Below are 17,400 nucleotides of genomic sequence, written 5' to 3'. Positions count from 1 at the left end.
TGTCAAATCGGAGAGCCTGTTGTCCGGACCTCTGGCAGTCTCTATGGGGGTGCCACAGGGTTCAATCCTCGGGCCGACTCTCTTCTCTGTATACATCAATGATGTTGCTCTTGCTGCTAGTGATTCTCTGGTACACCTCTACGCAGACGACACCATTCTGTATACTTCTGGCCCCTCTTTGGACACTGTGTTAACTAACCTCCAGACGAGCTTCAATGCCATACAACTCTCCTTCCGTGGCCTCCAACTGCTCTCAAACACAGGGAAAACTAAATGCATGCTATTCAACCGATCCCTGCCCGCACCTGCTTGCCCGTCCAGCATCACTACTCTGGATGGCTCTGACTTAGAATACGTGGACAACTACAAATACCTAGGTGTCTGGTTAGACTGTAAACTCTCCTTCCAGACTCACATTAAGCATCTCCAATCCGAAATTAAATCTAGAATTGGCTTCCTATATTGCAACAAAGCATCCTTCACTCATGCTGCCAAACATACCCTCGTAAAACTGACCATCCTACCGATCCTCGACTTCGGTGATGTCATCTATGAAATAGCCTCCAACACTCTACTGAACAAACTGGATGCAGTCTATCCGTTTTGTCACTAAAGCCCCATACACTACCCACCATTGCGACCTGTACGCTCTCGTTGGTTGGCCCTCGCTTCATACTCGTCGCCAAACCCACTGGCTACAGGTTATCTACAAGTCTCTGCTAGGTTAAACCCCGCCTTATCTCAGCTCACTGGTCACCATAGCAGCACCCACTCGTAGCACGCGCTCAAGCAGGTATATCTCACTGCTCACCCCCAAAGCCAACACCTCCTTTGGTCGTCTTTCCTTCCAGTTCTCTGCTGCCAATGCCTGGAACGAACTGCAAAAATCTCTGAAGTTGGAGACTCATATCTCCCTCACTAGCTTTAAGCACCAGCTGTCAGAGCAGCTCACAGATCACTGCACATGTACATAGCCCATTTGTAACCAGCCCATCTATCTACCTACCTCATCCCCATACAGTATTTATCTTGCTCATTGCACCCCAGTATCTCTACTTGCACATTCATCTTCTGCACATCTACCATTCCAGTGTTTAATTGTTATATTGTAATTACTTCGCCACCATGGCCTATTTATTGCCTTACCTCCCTTATCTTACCTCGTTTACACTCACTGTACATAGACATCTTGTTTTCTTTTGTTCCACTGTATTATTGACTATGATTTGTTTACTCCATGTGTAACTCTGTGTTGTTGTATGTGTCAAACTGCTATGCTTTATCTTGGCCAGGTCGCAGTTGCAAATGAGAACTTGTTCTCAACTAGCCTACCTGGTTAAATAAAGGTGTCACGTTCTGACCTTAGTTCCTTTATTATGTCTTTGTGTTAGTTTGGTCAGGGCGTGAGTTGGGGTGGGTAGTCTATGTTCTTTTTTCTATGTAGTATTTATGTGTTTGGCCTGGTATGGTTCTCAATCAGAGGCAGGTGTCGTTCGTTGTCTCTGATTGAGAATCATACTTAGGTAGCCTGTTTTCCCCATTTTAGTGGGTGATTGTTTTCGGTCTCTGTGTCGTCACCAGACAGAACTGTTTCGTTTTCATTCGTTCTCCTTGGTATTTTGTTCTTTGTGTTCAGTGTTAATAAATCTCAACATGGACACGTGCCACGCTGCATATTGGTCCGATCCTTCATACTCCTCGTCAGAGGAAGACGAATCTCGTTACAAAAGGAAAAAAATAAAAATAAAATATACACACCATCTACACACTCACTAGACTATATATACACACTCACTAGACTATATACACACACCATAAACACACTCACTAGACTATATACACACACCATGTACTCACCCCATCGCAACGTCCTCCAAAGGCTAACTCTCTAGCCCTCGCTATCTCCTTGCTTGCTAGTTCGGCACGCTAACTGCTAGCTTGTTTAGCCCAGGTCCGCTAACTACTACCTTGTTTACCCTGGCCTGCTAATCTGTTAGCTTGTTAGCACAGGCCTGCTAACCGTCCCGCCGCGTCCCAAAAACGCAGTGGCCCATATGTACTCTATCTCTTCCCGATTTAAAAAAAAAAAATTGTTTATACCTTCCGGAAACTTGCCTCACCCAATGTGATACGGAATCGCTATTATCTTTATTTTTAGAACACACTCAAGAACCTCCAGAAGCTAACCAGCTAGCTAGCTACAAGCTATTTAGTCATTGTTAGTTTTCTTAACCTGGATAACACTCGCCAGCCCAGCCCCCCTGCCCCATCCACCGCTGCCCCCTGGACTCTGATCACTTGGCTACATAGCTGATGCACGCTGGACTGTCCATTACCACGGTACTCCATTCTGCTTGTTTGTTTTATCTGTCGGCCGAGTTGCCTAGTCAATGCCATCTCACCTGCTGTTGTTACGCTAGCTGATTAGCTGTTGTCTCACCCACTGTTTTAGCTAGCTTTCCCAATTCAACACCTGTGTTCACTGTATGCATCGCTGTATGTCTCTCTCAAATGTCAATATGCCTTGTATACTATTGCTCAGGTTAGTTATCATTGTTTTAGTTCACAATGGAGCCCCTAGTCCTATTCCTCACACCTCTGATACCTCCTTTGTCCCACCTCCCACATATGCGTTGACCTCACCCATTACAACCAGCATGTCCAGAGATAAAACCTCTCTCATCATCACCCAGTGCCTGGGCTTACCTCCGCCGTACCCGCATCCCACCATACCCCTGTCTGTGCATTATGCCCTGAATATATTCTACCATGCCCAGAAACCTGCTCCTCTTATTCTCTGTCCCCAACGCTCTAGGCGACCAGTTTTGATAGCCCTTAGCCGCACCCTCATACTACTCCTTCTCTGTTCCGCGGGTGATGTGGAGGTAAACCCGGGCCCTGCATGTCCCCAGGCACCCTCATTTGTTGACTTCTGTGATCGAAAAAGCCTTGGTTTCATGCATGTCAACATTAGAAGCCTCCTCCCTAAGTTTGTTTTACTCACTGCTTTAGCACACTCTGCTAACCCTGATGTCCTTGCCGTGTCTGAATCCTGGCTCAGGAAGGCCACCAAAAATTCAGAGATTTCCATACCCAACTATAACATCTTCCGTCAAGATAGAACTGCCAAAGGGGGAGGAGTCGCAGTCTACTGCAGAGATAGCCTGCAAAGTAATGTCATACTTTCCAGGTCCATACCCAAACAGTTCGAGCTACTAATTCTGAAAATTACTCTCTCCAGAAATAAGTCTCTCACTGTTGCCGCCTGCTACCGACCCCCCCTCAGCTCCCAGCTGTGCCCTGGACACCATTTGTGAATTGATTGCCCCCCCATCTAGCTTCTGAGTTTGTTCTGTTAGGTGACCTAAACTGGGATATGCTTAACACCCCGGCAGTCCTACAATCTAAGCTAGATGCCCTCAATCTCACACAAATCATCAAGGAACCCACCAGGTACAACCCTAACTCTGTAAGCAAGGGCACCCTCATAGACGTCATCCTGACCAACTGGCCCTCCAAATACACCTCCGCTGTCTTCAACCAGGATCTCAGCGACCACTGCCTCATTGCCTGTATCCGCTACGGTGCCACAGTCAAACGACCACCCCTCATCACTGTCAAACGCTCCCTAAAACACTTCTGTGAGCAGGCCTTTCTAATCGACCTGGCCCGGGTATCCTGGAAGGACATTGACCTCATCCCGTCAGTTGAGGATGCCTGGTCATTCTTTAAGAGTAACTTCCTCACCATATTAGATAAGCATGCTCCGTTCAAAAAATGCAGAACTAAGAACAGATACAGCCCTTGGTTCACTCCAGACCTGACTGCCCTCGACCAGCACAAAAACATCCTGTGGCGGACTGCAATAGCATCGAACAGTCCCCGCGATATGCAACTGTTCAGGGAAGTCAGGAACCAATACACGCAGTCAGTCAGGAAAGCTAAGGCCAGCTTCTTCAGGCAGAAGTTTGCATCCTGTAGCTCCAACTCCAAAAAGTTCTGGGACACTGAAGTCCATGGAGAACAAGAGCACCTCCTCCCAGCTGCCCACTGCACTGAGGCTAGGGAACACAGTCACCACCGACAAATCCATGATTATCGAAAACTTCAACAAGCATTTCTCAACGGCTGGCCATGCCTTCCGCCTGGCTACTCCTACCTCGGCCAACAGCTCCGGCCCCCCCGCAGCTCCTCGCCCAAGCCTCTCCAGGTTCTCCTTTACCCAAATCCAGATAGCAGATGTTCTGAAAGAGCTGCAAAACCTGGACCCGTATAAATCAGCTGGGCTTGACAATCTGGACCCTCTATTTCTGAAACTATCCGCCGCCATTGTCGCAACCCCTATTACCAGCCTGTTCAACCTCTCTCTCATATCGTCTGAGATACATTTACATTTACATTTAAGTCATTTAGCAGACGCTCTTATCCAGATCCCCAAGGATTGGAAAGCTGCCGCAGTCATCCCCCTCTTCAAAGGGGGAGACACCCTGGACCCAAACTGTTACAGACCTATATCCATTCTGCCCTGCCTATCTAAGGTCTTCGAAAGCCAAGTCAACAAACAGGTCATTGACCATCTCGAATCCCACCGTACCTTCTCCGCTATGCAATCTGGTTTCCGAGCCGGTCACGGGTGCACCTCAGCCACACTCAAGGTACTAAACGACATCATAACCGCCATCGATAAAAGACAGTACTGTGCAGCCGTCTTCATCGACCTTGCCAAGGCTTTCGACTCTGTCAATCACCATATTCTTATCGGCAGACTCAGTAGCCTCGGCTTTTCGGATGACTGCCTTGCCTGGTTCACCAATTACTTTGCAGACAGAGTTCAGTGTGTCAAATCGGAGGGCATGTTGTCCGGTCCTCTGGCAGTCTCTATGGGGGTGCCACAGGGTTCAATTCTCGGGCCGACTCTTTTCTCTGTGTATATCAATGATGTTGCTCTTGCTGCGGGCGATTCCCTGATCCACCTCTACGCAGACGACACCATTCTATACACTTTTGGCCCGTCACTGGACACTGTGCTATCTAACCTCCAATCGAGCTTCAATGCCATACAACACTCCTTCCGTGGCCTCCAACTGCTCTTAAACGCTAGTAAAACCAAATGCATGCTTTTCAACCGATCGCTGCCTGCACCCGCTTGCCCGACTAGCATCACCACACTGGATGGTTCCGACCTTGAATATGTGAACACCTATAAGTACCTAGGTGTCTGGCTAGACTGCAAACTCTCCTTCCAGACCCATATCAAACATCTCCAATCGAAAATCAAATCAAGAGTCGGCTTTCTATTCCGCAACAAAGCCTCCTTCACTCACGCTGCCAAGCTTACCCTAGTAAAACTGACTATCCTACCGATCCTCGACTTCGGCGATGTCATCTACAAAATGGCTTCCAACACTCTTCTCAGCAAACTGGATGCAGTTTATCACAGTGCCATCCGTTTTGTCACTAAAGCACCTTATACTACCCACCACTGCGACTTGTATGCTCTAGTCGGCTGGCCCTCGCTACATATTCGTCGCCAGACCCACTGGCTCCAGGTCATCTACAAGGCCATGCTAGGCAAAGCTCCGCCTTATCTCAGCTCACTGGTCACGATGGCAACACCCATCCGTAGCACGCGCTCCAGCAGGTGTATCTCATTGAGCATCCCCAAAGCCAACACCTCATTCGGCCGCCTTTCGTTCCAGTACTCTGCTGCCCGTGACTGGAACGAATTGCAAAAAATCGCTGAAGTTGGAGACTTTTATCTCCCTCACCAACTTCAAACATCAGCTATCTGAGCAGCTAACCGATCGCTGCAGCTGTACATAATCTATTGGTAAATAGCCCACCCATTTTCACCTACCTCATCCCCACAGTTTTTATTTATTTACTTTTCTGCTCTTTTGCACACAAATATCTCTACCTGTACATGATCATCTGATCATTTATCACTCCAGTGTTAATCTGCAATATTGTAATTATTCGCCTACCTCCTCATGCCTTTTGCACACATTGTATATAGACTCCCCTTTTTTTCTCTACTGTGTTATTGACTTGTTAATTGTTTACTCCATGTGTAACTCTGTGTTGTCTGTTCACTCTGCTATGCTTTATCTTGGCCAGGTCGCAGTTGCAAATGAGAACCTGTTCTCAACTAGCCTACCTGGTTAAATAAAGGTGAAATAAAAAAAATTAAAAAACTCACTAGACTATATATACACACCATATACACACTCACTAGACTATATATATACACACTCACTAGACTATATACACACACCATATACACACTCACTAGACTATATACACACACTCACTAGACTATATATACACACCATAGACTATATACACACACCATATACACACTCACTAGACTATATACACACACTCACTAGACTATATATACACACGCCATAGACTATATACACACACCATATACACACTCACTAGACTATATACACACACTCACTAGACTATATATATACACACTCACTAGACTATATATATACACACTCACTAGACTATATATACACACACCATAGACTATATACACACACCATATACACACTCACTAGACTATATACACACACTCACTAGACTATATACACACACTCACTAGACTATATACACACACTCACTAGACTATATTCACACACCATATACACACTCACTAGACTATATACACACACTCACTAGACTATATTCACACACCATATACACACTCACTAGACTATATTCACACACCATATACACACTCACTAGACTATATACACACACTCACTAGACTATATTGACACACCATATACACACTCACTAGACTATATACACACACTCACTAGACTATATTCACACACCATATACACATTCACTAGACTATATATACACACACTCACTAGACTCTATACACACCATATACACATTCACTAGACTATATATACACACACTCACTAGACTATATACACACCATATACACATTCACTAGACTATATATACACACACTCACTAGACTATATATACACACACTCACTAGACTATATATATACACACTCACTAGACTATATATATACACACTCACTAGACTATATACACACACTCACTAGACTATATATATACACACTCACTAGACTATATATATACACACTCACTAGACTATATACACACACTCACTAGACTATATACACACACTCACTAGACTATATACACACACTCACTAGACTATATATATACACACTCACTAGACTATATTCACACACCATATACACACTCACTAGACTATATTCACACACCATATACACACACCATCACATACAATTTGCTGCTGCTACTCTGTTCTTTATTTGACTCTTATTATTATCTGTCCTGATGCCTGGTCACTTTACCCTGCCTTCATGTACATATCTACCTTAAATACCTTATTATTATCTGTCCTGATGCCTGGTCACTTTACCCTGCCTTCATGTACATATCTACCTTAAATACCTTATTATTATCTGTCCTGATGCCTGGTCACTTTACCCTGCCTTCATGTACATATCTACCTTAAATACCTTATTATTATCTGTCCTGATGCCTGGTCACTTTACCCTGCCTTCATGTACATATCTACCTTAAATACCTTATTATTATCTATCCTGATGCCTGGTCACTTTACCCTGCCTTCATGTACATATCTACCTTAAATACCTTATTATTATCTATCCTGATGCCTGGTCACTTTACCCTGCCTTCATGTACATATCTACCTTAAATACCTCGTGCTGTATTTCTGCACATTGATCTGGTACTGGTAATACCTGTATATAGCACCACATTGATCTGGTACTGGTACTCCCTGTATATAGCTCCACATTGATCTGGTACTGGTAATACCTGTATATAGCTCCACATTGATCTGGTACTGGTAATACCTGTATATAGCTCCACATTGATCTGGTACTGGTAATACCTGTTTATAGCTCCACATTGATCTGGTGCTGGTAATACCTGTATATAGCTCCACATTGATCTGGTACTGGTAATACCTGTATATAGCTCCACATTGATCTGGTACTGGTAATACCTGTATATAGCTCCACATTGATCTGGTACTGGTAATACCTGTATATAGCTCCACATTGATCTGGTACTGGTAATACCTGTATATAGCTCCACATTGATCTGGTACTGGTAATACCTGTATATAGCTCCACATTGATCTGGTACTGGTAATACCTGTATATAGCTCCACATTGATCTGGTACTGGTAATACCTGTATATAGATCCACATTGATCTGGTACTGGTAATACCTGTATATAGATCCACATTGATCTGGTGCTGGTAATACCTGTATATAGCTCCACATTGATCTGGTACTGGTAATAGCTGTATATATATCCACATTGATCTGGTACTGGTAATACCTGGATATAGCTCCACATTGATCTGGTACTGTATATATATCCACATTGATCTGGTACTGGTAATACCTGTATATATATATCCACATTGATCTGGTACTGGTAATACATGTATATAGATCCACACTGGTCTGGTACTGGTAATACCTGTATATAGCTCCACACTGGTCTGGTACTGGTACTCCCTGTTTATAGCTCCACACTGGTCTGGTACTGGTAATACCTGTATAAAGCTCCATTCTTGTGTATTTTATTTAATTCCTTGTGTTACTATTCCATTTTTAAAGTCTGCATCATTGGGAAGGGCCCATAAGCAAGCATTTCACAGTAAAGTCTACACCAGTTGTATTCTGCACATGACAAATAATTTGATTGAATGATTGATAGATTGAATATCATGACAGAACACTGACATTCATTTTGGGTAATGGCATGTATCCAAAAACAGTCTCACAGTAGGAGTGGTGACATTAAAAGGGAAAACTGATCCAGATCATAATGAATAAGATTACATTGACAGGAGGGGCCTGATCCTGGGTCAGCACTGCTACTCTGATATGTTTTATGAATAAGGGCCTATAGGTCTTTGAATTAACTGAGTGTAATAGTGAAAAGTGGTACTTGTGTGTAAATATAAGGACCTGCAATGATCTCGCGGAGTTTGGGGTCCAGGTTGACGGTGCAGGGAAGGAACATCTCCACGTCGCTCGCCGTGAGAACGGGTGTCCGCGAGGACAGGAACACCTCGAAGCTGCGGATGTCCCCGTCGATCTCCAACAGGGGCTCCACGTCTTTGGTGGTGGGGATGTTTTTGGAGATTCTAGAGAAGAGGAAATGAGAGAGAGGGGAAATAGGAGGGAAGATCGTTAAAGATGACACTTAGATAGCTTGTCTATCTCTAGTAGGGGCCGTGCAGCGGTCACCGCTACTCTTGCTGTTCTGGTGTCACAAAGGGAGAGAAGTCCATTTAGTTGGTGACTGATCGATCCAGTTTGTTATCTGGGTCTGACAGCAGAGGAAGCACAAGAGGATGGCAATCAGAGGTCTGCTGCTCAGACTCATTAAAAAGCTGTGCTGAAATGGGAGCCTTCTGCGAGGATGTTTCAGCTTTGTTTGTAGCCTCGAAGTAAATATATATATTTATGGAGATGTTTGTAAGATAACGTTCAATGACAATGCAGGTCCATCCATTACATGCAGATGTACGGACGGTGAACCAACTGCTTTGTGAAGTTCTTTCCCCCACAACCACCAGAAAATGGTATCAGATACATTTAACCAGTATTGTCGTTCTTGTTAGAAAAGTTATTCAACCACAGCATAAAACATCACATATCGTTCATGTGACACCATTCATTCTTATGTAAAGACTCGATACACATTTGAAGCCAAGGAAGTCGGTTAAGATAGCATCTTGTGTGGGATATTTATGTGGACATATCATGGCCAGATTGAGCTAATCCAGGAAGTGACGTTGCAGACTAGCTCAGTGCTGCCCCATCTGAGAACATCAAATTGAAGGCCCGACTGGTGTAATAGAGGCAAATATTGGTTCCATGATTGTCTCCAATTTCTTTCTTTATTTTATTTATTAAGATTGCAGTACCGCAGTCGGCCTTGAACTTTGTGGCTTCAATGAGAGGGTGCAGTCGTTCTCCCCTGATCCATTCTAAGGCAGCACTGAATATATTATTAGGTAAAAATGTGAAAAGTACATATCAGTGAAATATATAATTGGAAAAGCACATATCATTATGCATGAGGAACTCAGCATGTCTACCCTTTTATGAAAACTAATTCAAATATTACATTTTAGAGAGTGTGGATGGATGTCATAAAAACAAGAAAGGGATCAAACGTTTATGTGACTTGATTTGGTAGGAAAAACTGACAGGAAGCAAACATTAACAACATATATCACTGGTAATCTGTTGATCCATTTAACCCCCATAATAATATAATTCAGACATGAAAATATGAACCGCAGTGAGATTCATGTCTCAGGCCATTCATCATTCATCCGTGTGGGCGTCGGCCTTATCAGATGAATGAGCAGTTTTCTCCAGAACACAGACCTTTCTTTTGCTTATCGTTTTCCCCTCTCTGTATAATTCTCGGTCTCTGTCTATGTGTTTTAAGTTGTGGGAAAGCTGGGATTTGGAGGGTATTTCCCATTGCCTGATCTGTTTTTGGGGAGGAACAGAGGTTGGTCTCTCTGCTGGTTGATTAGCCCCTCACTGCACCATTGTGCTAAGCTAACTGAGGGTGAGTGAGCTCACAGCCTGGCCTGGGCCCAGCTTTGCTGCTGTCAGCTAATCACATTTCTACAGGACGAATTTACTCAATTTGCGGAGGAGAAATCGTTACACAATTGAAGCTCAGATATCTTAATGGCCAGCTGAGCTGAGATCTGCTGGGTTGACAGACTGGGGTTAAGACCTTCCGAGGCATCGTTGGTTTACCCACACAGTGCATACACACACACACAAGCAGGAACACACACACGCAACCAGATGTATAGATGGTTAAATGCTGTTACAGAATCAGTGGTCTCTGCACCTACTGACACACAATCCACAGTCTACAAGCCCCTGACTCAGAGACCTCAGTAGCAGAGACCAGTGATGATTTGCTCTAGCTCGTGTTCTGGTTAACTGTGCTACTCCACATTTGACCTTGATCAACCTGGGTGAAAAGGGGTCAGAATAGTCTGAACAGGTCTACATAGATTGTTATTAGTGTGGTTCATTTCTGTGTCAATTAAATTATCATGACAAAATAAAGGAAACACTTGAGTAAACGAGGGATAAAGTAGTGTGGTTCTTCCTGAGTTAAACAATTAACATGTATAAAAATGACAAGTTGCTCATTATTTTGGCTACCATGGCAAGAGGACGAGATCTCAGTGACTTTGAAAGAGGGGTCTCAAAGGAGCATAGGGGGCTTAAAGAGTGTGTGTGTGTGCGTGTGTGTGTCTCAGTCAGTAGATCTCAACCCATTTGAATAATTATGGGAGATTCTGGAGCGTCGCCTGAGACGAGCATTTCTCGTGGAAGAATGGTGTTGCATCCCTCCAATAGAGTTCCAGACACTTGTAGAATCTACACTAAGGTAAATTGAAGCTGTTCTGGCGGCTCGTGGTGGCCCAAAACAAATCAAAGTTTATTGGTTGCTTACACTGTTATGCAGATGTTATAGCAGGTGCAGTGAAACACTTATGTTTCTAGCTCCAACAGTGCAGCAATATCTAGCAATACAATAACAAATCACACATAATCCAAAAGTAAAAATAAAATAAAAATTAAGACATATCATAAAAGTAATGTCAAAATCCCAAATATAAATAAATATATACCGTGCTTCAGAAAGTATTCACACCCCTTGACTTTGCCCACATTCTGTTGTTACAATTTAAAATGGAGTAAATTTGAAATTTTGTGGACTACAAACACACAACATCCCATAATGACAAAGTGGACTGAGGATTTTCGAAGAAAAAAATGTGTAACAAATTAATTAAACATGAAATGCTGAAATGTCTTGAGTCAATAAGTATTCAACCCCTTTGCTATTGCAAGCATGAATACATTTCCTTAACAAATCACATACCGTAATAAGTTGCATGGACTCACTCTGTGTGCAATAACAGTGTTTAACATGATGTTTTAATGACCACCTCATCTCTGTACCCCACACAGATAATTATCTGTAAGGTCCCTCAGTCGAACAGTGAATTTCAAACACAGAGTCAACCAAAGACCAGGGAGGTAGCAGTCAAACTTTTGGATACACCAACTCATTCAAAGGTTTTTCTTTATTTTTTAAAACTATTTTCTACATTGTAGAATAGTGAAGACATCAAAACTATGAAATAACACATATGAAATCATGTAGTAACCAAAAGTGTTAAACAAATCTAAATATATTTCATATTTGAGATTCCTCAAAGTAGCCATCCTTTGCCTTGATGACACCACTCCTGCATTGTCTTGGCTGTGCGCTTAGGATCGTTGTCCTGTTGGAAGGTGAACCTTCGCCACAGTGCGAGGTCCTGAGCGCTCTGGAGCAGGTTATCATTTGGGATCTCTATGTACTTTGCTCCATTTACCTTTCCCTCGATCCTGACTAATCTCCCAGTCCCTGCCGCTCAAAAACATCCCCACAGAATGATGCTGCCATCACCATGCTTTACCGTAGGGATGGTGCCAGGTTTCATCCAGATGTGAAGCTTGGTATTCAGGCCAAAGAGTTCAATCTTGGTTTCATCAGACCAGAGAATCTTCTTTCTCATGGTCTGGGAGTTGTTTAGGTGCTCCAAGCAAACTGTCATGTGCCTTCAACAGAGGATCTGGCCACTCTACCATAAAGGCGTGATTGGTGGAGTGCTGCAGAGATGGTTGTCCTTCCGGAAGGTTCTCCCATCTCCACAGTGGAACTCTGTCAGAGGGACCATCGGGTTCTTGGTCACCTCCCTGACTAAAACCCTTCTCCCCCGATTGCTCAGTTAGGCTGGGCGGTCAGCTCTAGGAAGAGCCTTGGTGGTTCCAAGCTTCATCCATTTAAGAATGATGAGACCACGGTGTTCTTGGGGACCTTCAATGCTGCAGAAAGTTTTTGGTATCCTTGCCCAGATCTGTTCCTTCGACAAAAACCTGTTTCTACAACTTGGAGTCCAGCTGTGGTAAATTCAATTGATTTGGAAAGGCACACACCTGTCTAAATAAGGTCCCACAGATCACAATGCATGTCAGAGCAAAAACCATGTCATGAGGTAGAAGGAATTGTCCATGGAGCCTTTGTGTGCCTTTCCAAATAATTTCCAATCAATTTAATTTACCACAGGTGGACCCCAATCAAGTTGTAGAAACATCTGAAGAATTATCAACGGAAACAGGATGCACCTGAGCTCCATTTAGAGTCTCATAGCAAAGGCTCTGAATACAAATGTATCTGTTTTTTATTTTTAACACATTAGCAAAAATGCCTAAAAACCTGTTTTTGCTTTTTCATTATGGGGTGTTGTGTGTAGTTTCATGAGGCAAAAAAATTATTAAATCAATTTTAGAATAAGGCTGTAACGTAACAAAATGTGGAAAAAGGGAAGGAGTCTGAATACTTTCCGAATGCACTGTATATGATGGGATGTATAGACATTATGGACAGTATGCAGATACAGTGGGGCAAAAAAAGTATTTAGTCAGCCACCAATTGTGCAAGTTCTCCCACTTAAAAATATGAGGCCTGTAATTTTCATCATAGATACACTTCAACTATGATAGACAAAATGAAAAAAAATAATAATCCAGAAAATTACATTCTAGGATTTTTAATGGATTTATTTGCAAATTATGGTGGTAAATAAGTATTTGGTCAATGACAAAAGTTTATCTCAATACTTTGTTATATACCTTTGTTGGCAATGACAGAGGTCAAACGTTTTATGCAAGTCTTCACAAGGTTTTCACACACTGTTGCTGGTATTTTGGCCCATTCCTCCATGCAGATCTCCTCTAGAGCAGTGATGTTTTGCGGCTGTTGCTGTGCAACACGACTTTCAACTTCCTCCAAAGATTTTCTATGGGGTTGAGATCTGGAGACTGGCTAGGCCAATCCAGGACCTTGAAATGCTTCTTACGAAGCCACTCCTTCGTTGCCCGGGCGGTGTGTTTGGGATCATTGTCATGCTGAAAGACCCAGCCACGTTTCATCTTCAATGCCGTTGCTGATGGTAGGAGGTTTTCACTCAAAATCTCATGATACATGGCCCCATTCATTCTTTCCTTTACACGGATCAGTCGTCCTGGTCCCTTTGCAGAAAAACAGCCCCAAAGCATGATGTTTCCACCCCCATGCTTCACAGTAGGTATGGTGTTCTTTGGATGCAACTCAGCATTCTTTGTCCTCCAAACACAACGAGTTGAGTTTTTACCAAGAAGTTATATTTTGGTTTCATCTGACCATATGACATTCTCCCAATCTTCTTCTGGATCATCCAAATGCTCTCTAGCAAACTTCATATGGGCCTGGACATGTACTGGCTTAAGCAGGGGGACACGTCTGGCACTGCAGGATTTGAGTTCCTGGCGGCGTAGTGTGTTACTGATGGTAGGCTTTGTTACTTTGGTCCCAGCTCTCTGCAGGTCATTCACTAGGTCCCCCCTTGTGGTTCTGGGATTTTGCTCACCGTTCTTGTGATCATTTTGACCCCACATGGTGAGATCTTGTGTGGAGCCCCAGATCGAGGGAGATTATCAGTGGTCTTGTATGTCTTCCATTTCCTAATAATTGCTCCCACAGTTGATTTCTTCAAACCAAGCTGCTTACCTATTGCTTTTACACTGATAACAAGTTCAAACAGGTGCCATTACTACAGGTAACAAGTGGAGGACAGAGGAGCCTCAAAGAAGAAGTTACAGGTCTGTGAGATCCCAAAATCTTGCTTGTTTGTAGGTGACCAAATACTTATTTTCCACCATAATTTGCAAAACATATCATAAAAAATCCTACAATGTGATTTTCTGGATTGTTTTTTCTCATTTTGTCTGTCATAGTTCTACAGGCCTCTCTCGTCTTTTTAAGTGGGAGAACTTGCACAATTGGTGGTTGACTAAATACTTTTTTGCCCCACTGTATACTATATAATCTATCTGTAGAACACGTAGGATAGAATAGTATATGTACAGAAATAGTTGAACAGAATAGGCCTTGACTACAATTCAGTATATACATATGAAATTAGTAAAACAGCACGTAAACATTATTAAAGTGATCAGTGTTCCATTATTAAAATGACTAGTGTTGCATGTCTATGTACAGTTGAAGTCGGAAGTTTACATACATCTTAGCCAAATACATTTAAACTCAGTTTTTCACAATTCCTGACATTTAATCCTAGTAACAATTCCCTGTTTTAGGTCAGTTGGGATCACCACTTTATTTTAAGAATGTGAAATGTCAGAATAATAGTAGAGAGAATGATTTATTTCAGCTTTTATTTCTTTCATCACATTCCCAGTGGGTCAGAAGTTTACATACACTCAATTAGTATTTGGTAGCATTGCCTTAAAATTGTTTAACTTGGGTCAACCGTTTCAGGAAGTCTTCCACAAGCAATCGGTTGAAGAGCATGCACTTAGTTTTACTAGCATTTAAAAGCAGTTGGAGGCCACGGAAGGAGTGTTATATGACGTTGAAGCTCGTTTGGAGGTTTGTTAGCAGTGTTCAAAGAAGGGCCAGATGCAAACAGAATGGTGTCGTCTGCGTAGAGGTGGATCAGAGAATCACCAGCAGCAAGAGCGACATCATTGATATACACTGAGAAAAGAGTCGGCCCGAGAATTGAGCCCAGTGATAGCCCCATAGAGACAGCCAGAGGTCCGGAAAACAGGCCCTCGGATTTGACACACTGAACTCACTGTCTGAGAAGTAGTTGATGAACCAGGCGAGGCAGTCATTTGAGAAGCCAAGGCTATTGAGTCTGCCGATAAGAATGCTGTGATTGCAGTGGGTCTAGAATGTTGGGTAAGGTGGAGGTGATATGATCCTTAACCAGCCTCTCAAAGCACTTCATGATGACAGCAGTGAGTGCTACAGGGCGATAGTCATTTAGTTCAGTTACCTTCACTTTCTTGGGTACAGGAATCATGGTAGACATCTTGAAGCAAGTGGGGACAGCAGACTGGGATAGGGAGAGATTGAATATGTCTGGAAACACTCCAGCCAGCTGGTCTGCACATGCCCTGAAGACAAGGCTAGGGATATCGTCTGGACCTGCAGCCATGCGAGAGTTAACACGCTTAAATGTCTAACTCATGTTGGCCACGGAGAACGAGAGCTCATAGTCCTCTGGAACGGCCCACGTCAGTGGCGCTGTGTTATCCTCGAAGCGGGCAAAGAAGGTGTTTAGCTCGTCCGGGAGCAAGACGTCGTCAGTGTCTGTGACGTGGCTGGTTTTCCCTTTAGAATCCGTGATTGTTTGGAGTTCCAGCCACATACTGTATGTCTTGTGTCTGAGCAGTTGAATTGCGACTCCACTTTGTACTGACATTTTGCCTGTTTGATTTCCTTACGGAGGGCATAACTGGACTGTTTGTATTCAACCATATTTGCAATTCGTATTCAACCATATTCTTGCCGTGGTTAAATGTAGTAGTTCGTGCTTTTAGCTTTGCACGAATGCTGCCATCTATCCACAGTTTTTGGTTTTGATAGTTTTTAAATCGTCACAGTGGGAACAAGATCCCTTTTACACTTCTTGATGAACTCAGTCACCGTGTCAGTGTATACATCAATGTTATTCTCAGAGGCAACCTGGAACATATCCCAGTCCACGTGATCAAAACAATCTTGAAGCATGGATTCTGATTGGTCAGATCAGCGTTGAATAAACCTTGGCATGTGTACTTCCTGTTTGAGTTTCTACCTATAGGAAAGGAGGAGCAGAATGGAGTCGTGATCTGATTTGCCGAAGGGAGGGTTGGGGATGGCCTCGTAGCCATCCCGGAAGGGAGAGTAATAATGGTCAAGAGTTTCTGAAGCGAGCGTACTGCAGGTAATGTGTTCGGTAGCTTTTTCCTCCGATTTGCTTTATTAAAGTCCCACGGCCACAGGGTATGCGGTTTCCAGTTTACACAAAGTCTAGTGCAGTTCCTTGAGAACCGTTGTGGTTTCAGCTTGGGTGGGAATTTACACGGCTGTAACCATGACCGAAGAGAATTCTCTCAGGAGGTAATGTGATCGGCATTTGATTGTGAGGGTAGCCTAGTGGTTAGAGCGTTGGACTAGTAACCGAAAGGTTGCAAGTTCAAATCCCCGAGCTGACAAGGTACAAATCTGTCGTTCTGCCCCTGAACAGGCAGTTAACCCACTGTTCCTAGGCCGTCATTGAAAATAAGAATTTGTTCTTAACTTACTTGCCTAGTTAAATAAAGGTAGAATTTAAAAAATACTAGCTCGGGTGAACAAAAAGACTTGAGTTCCTGTACATTTCCACAATCACACCATGAGGA

General features: G+C 43.2%; 1 protein-coding gene across 5 annotated transcripts in view; it reads right to left on the bottom strand.

Annotated features, from left to right (window-relative positions):
* LOC115146513 (kinase D-interacting substrate of 220 kDa B-like) overlaps nt 1-17,400 on the bottom strand; it is a 162,120-nt gene that overhangs the window by 27,370 nt on the left and 117,350 nt on the right. For all 5 annotated transcript variants that reach the window (XM_065004308.1, XM_065004311.1, XM_065004310.1 and 2 more), the window contains exon 24: nt 9,034-9,212. In XM_065004308.1, coding sequence (XP_064860380.1) covers nt 9,034-9,212 — 179 coding nt within the window. The remainder of the gene's footprint in view (nt 1-9,033; nt 9,213-17,400) is intronic.

The sequence above is a fragment of the Oncorhynchus nerka genome, linkage group LG18, assembly GCF_034236695.1.
Source record: "Oncorhynchus nerka isolate Pitt River linkage group LG18, Oner_Uvic_2.0, whole genome shotgun sequence".
Classification (NCBI taxonomy): Eukaryota; Metazoa; Chordata; class Actinopteri; order Salmoniformes; family Salmonidae; genus Oncorhynchus; species Oncorhynchus nerka.
Note: the sequence above shows the minus strand (reverse complement) of the source record. Positions and strands in the feature narration are given on the sequence as shown.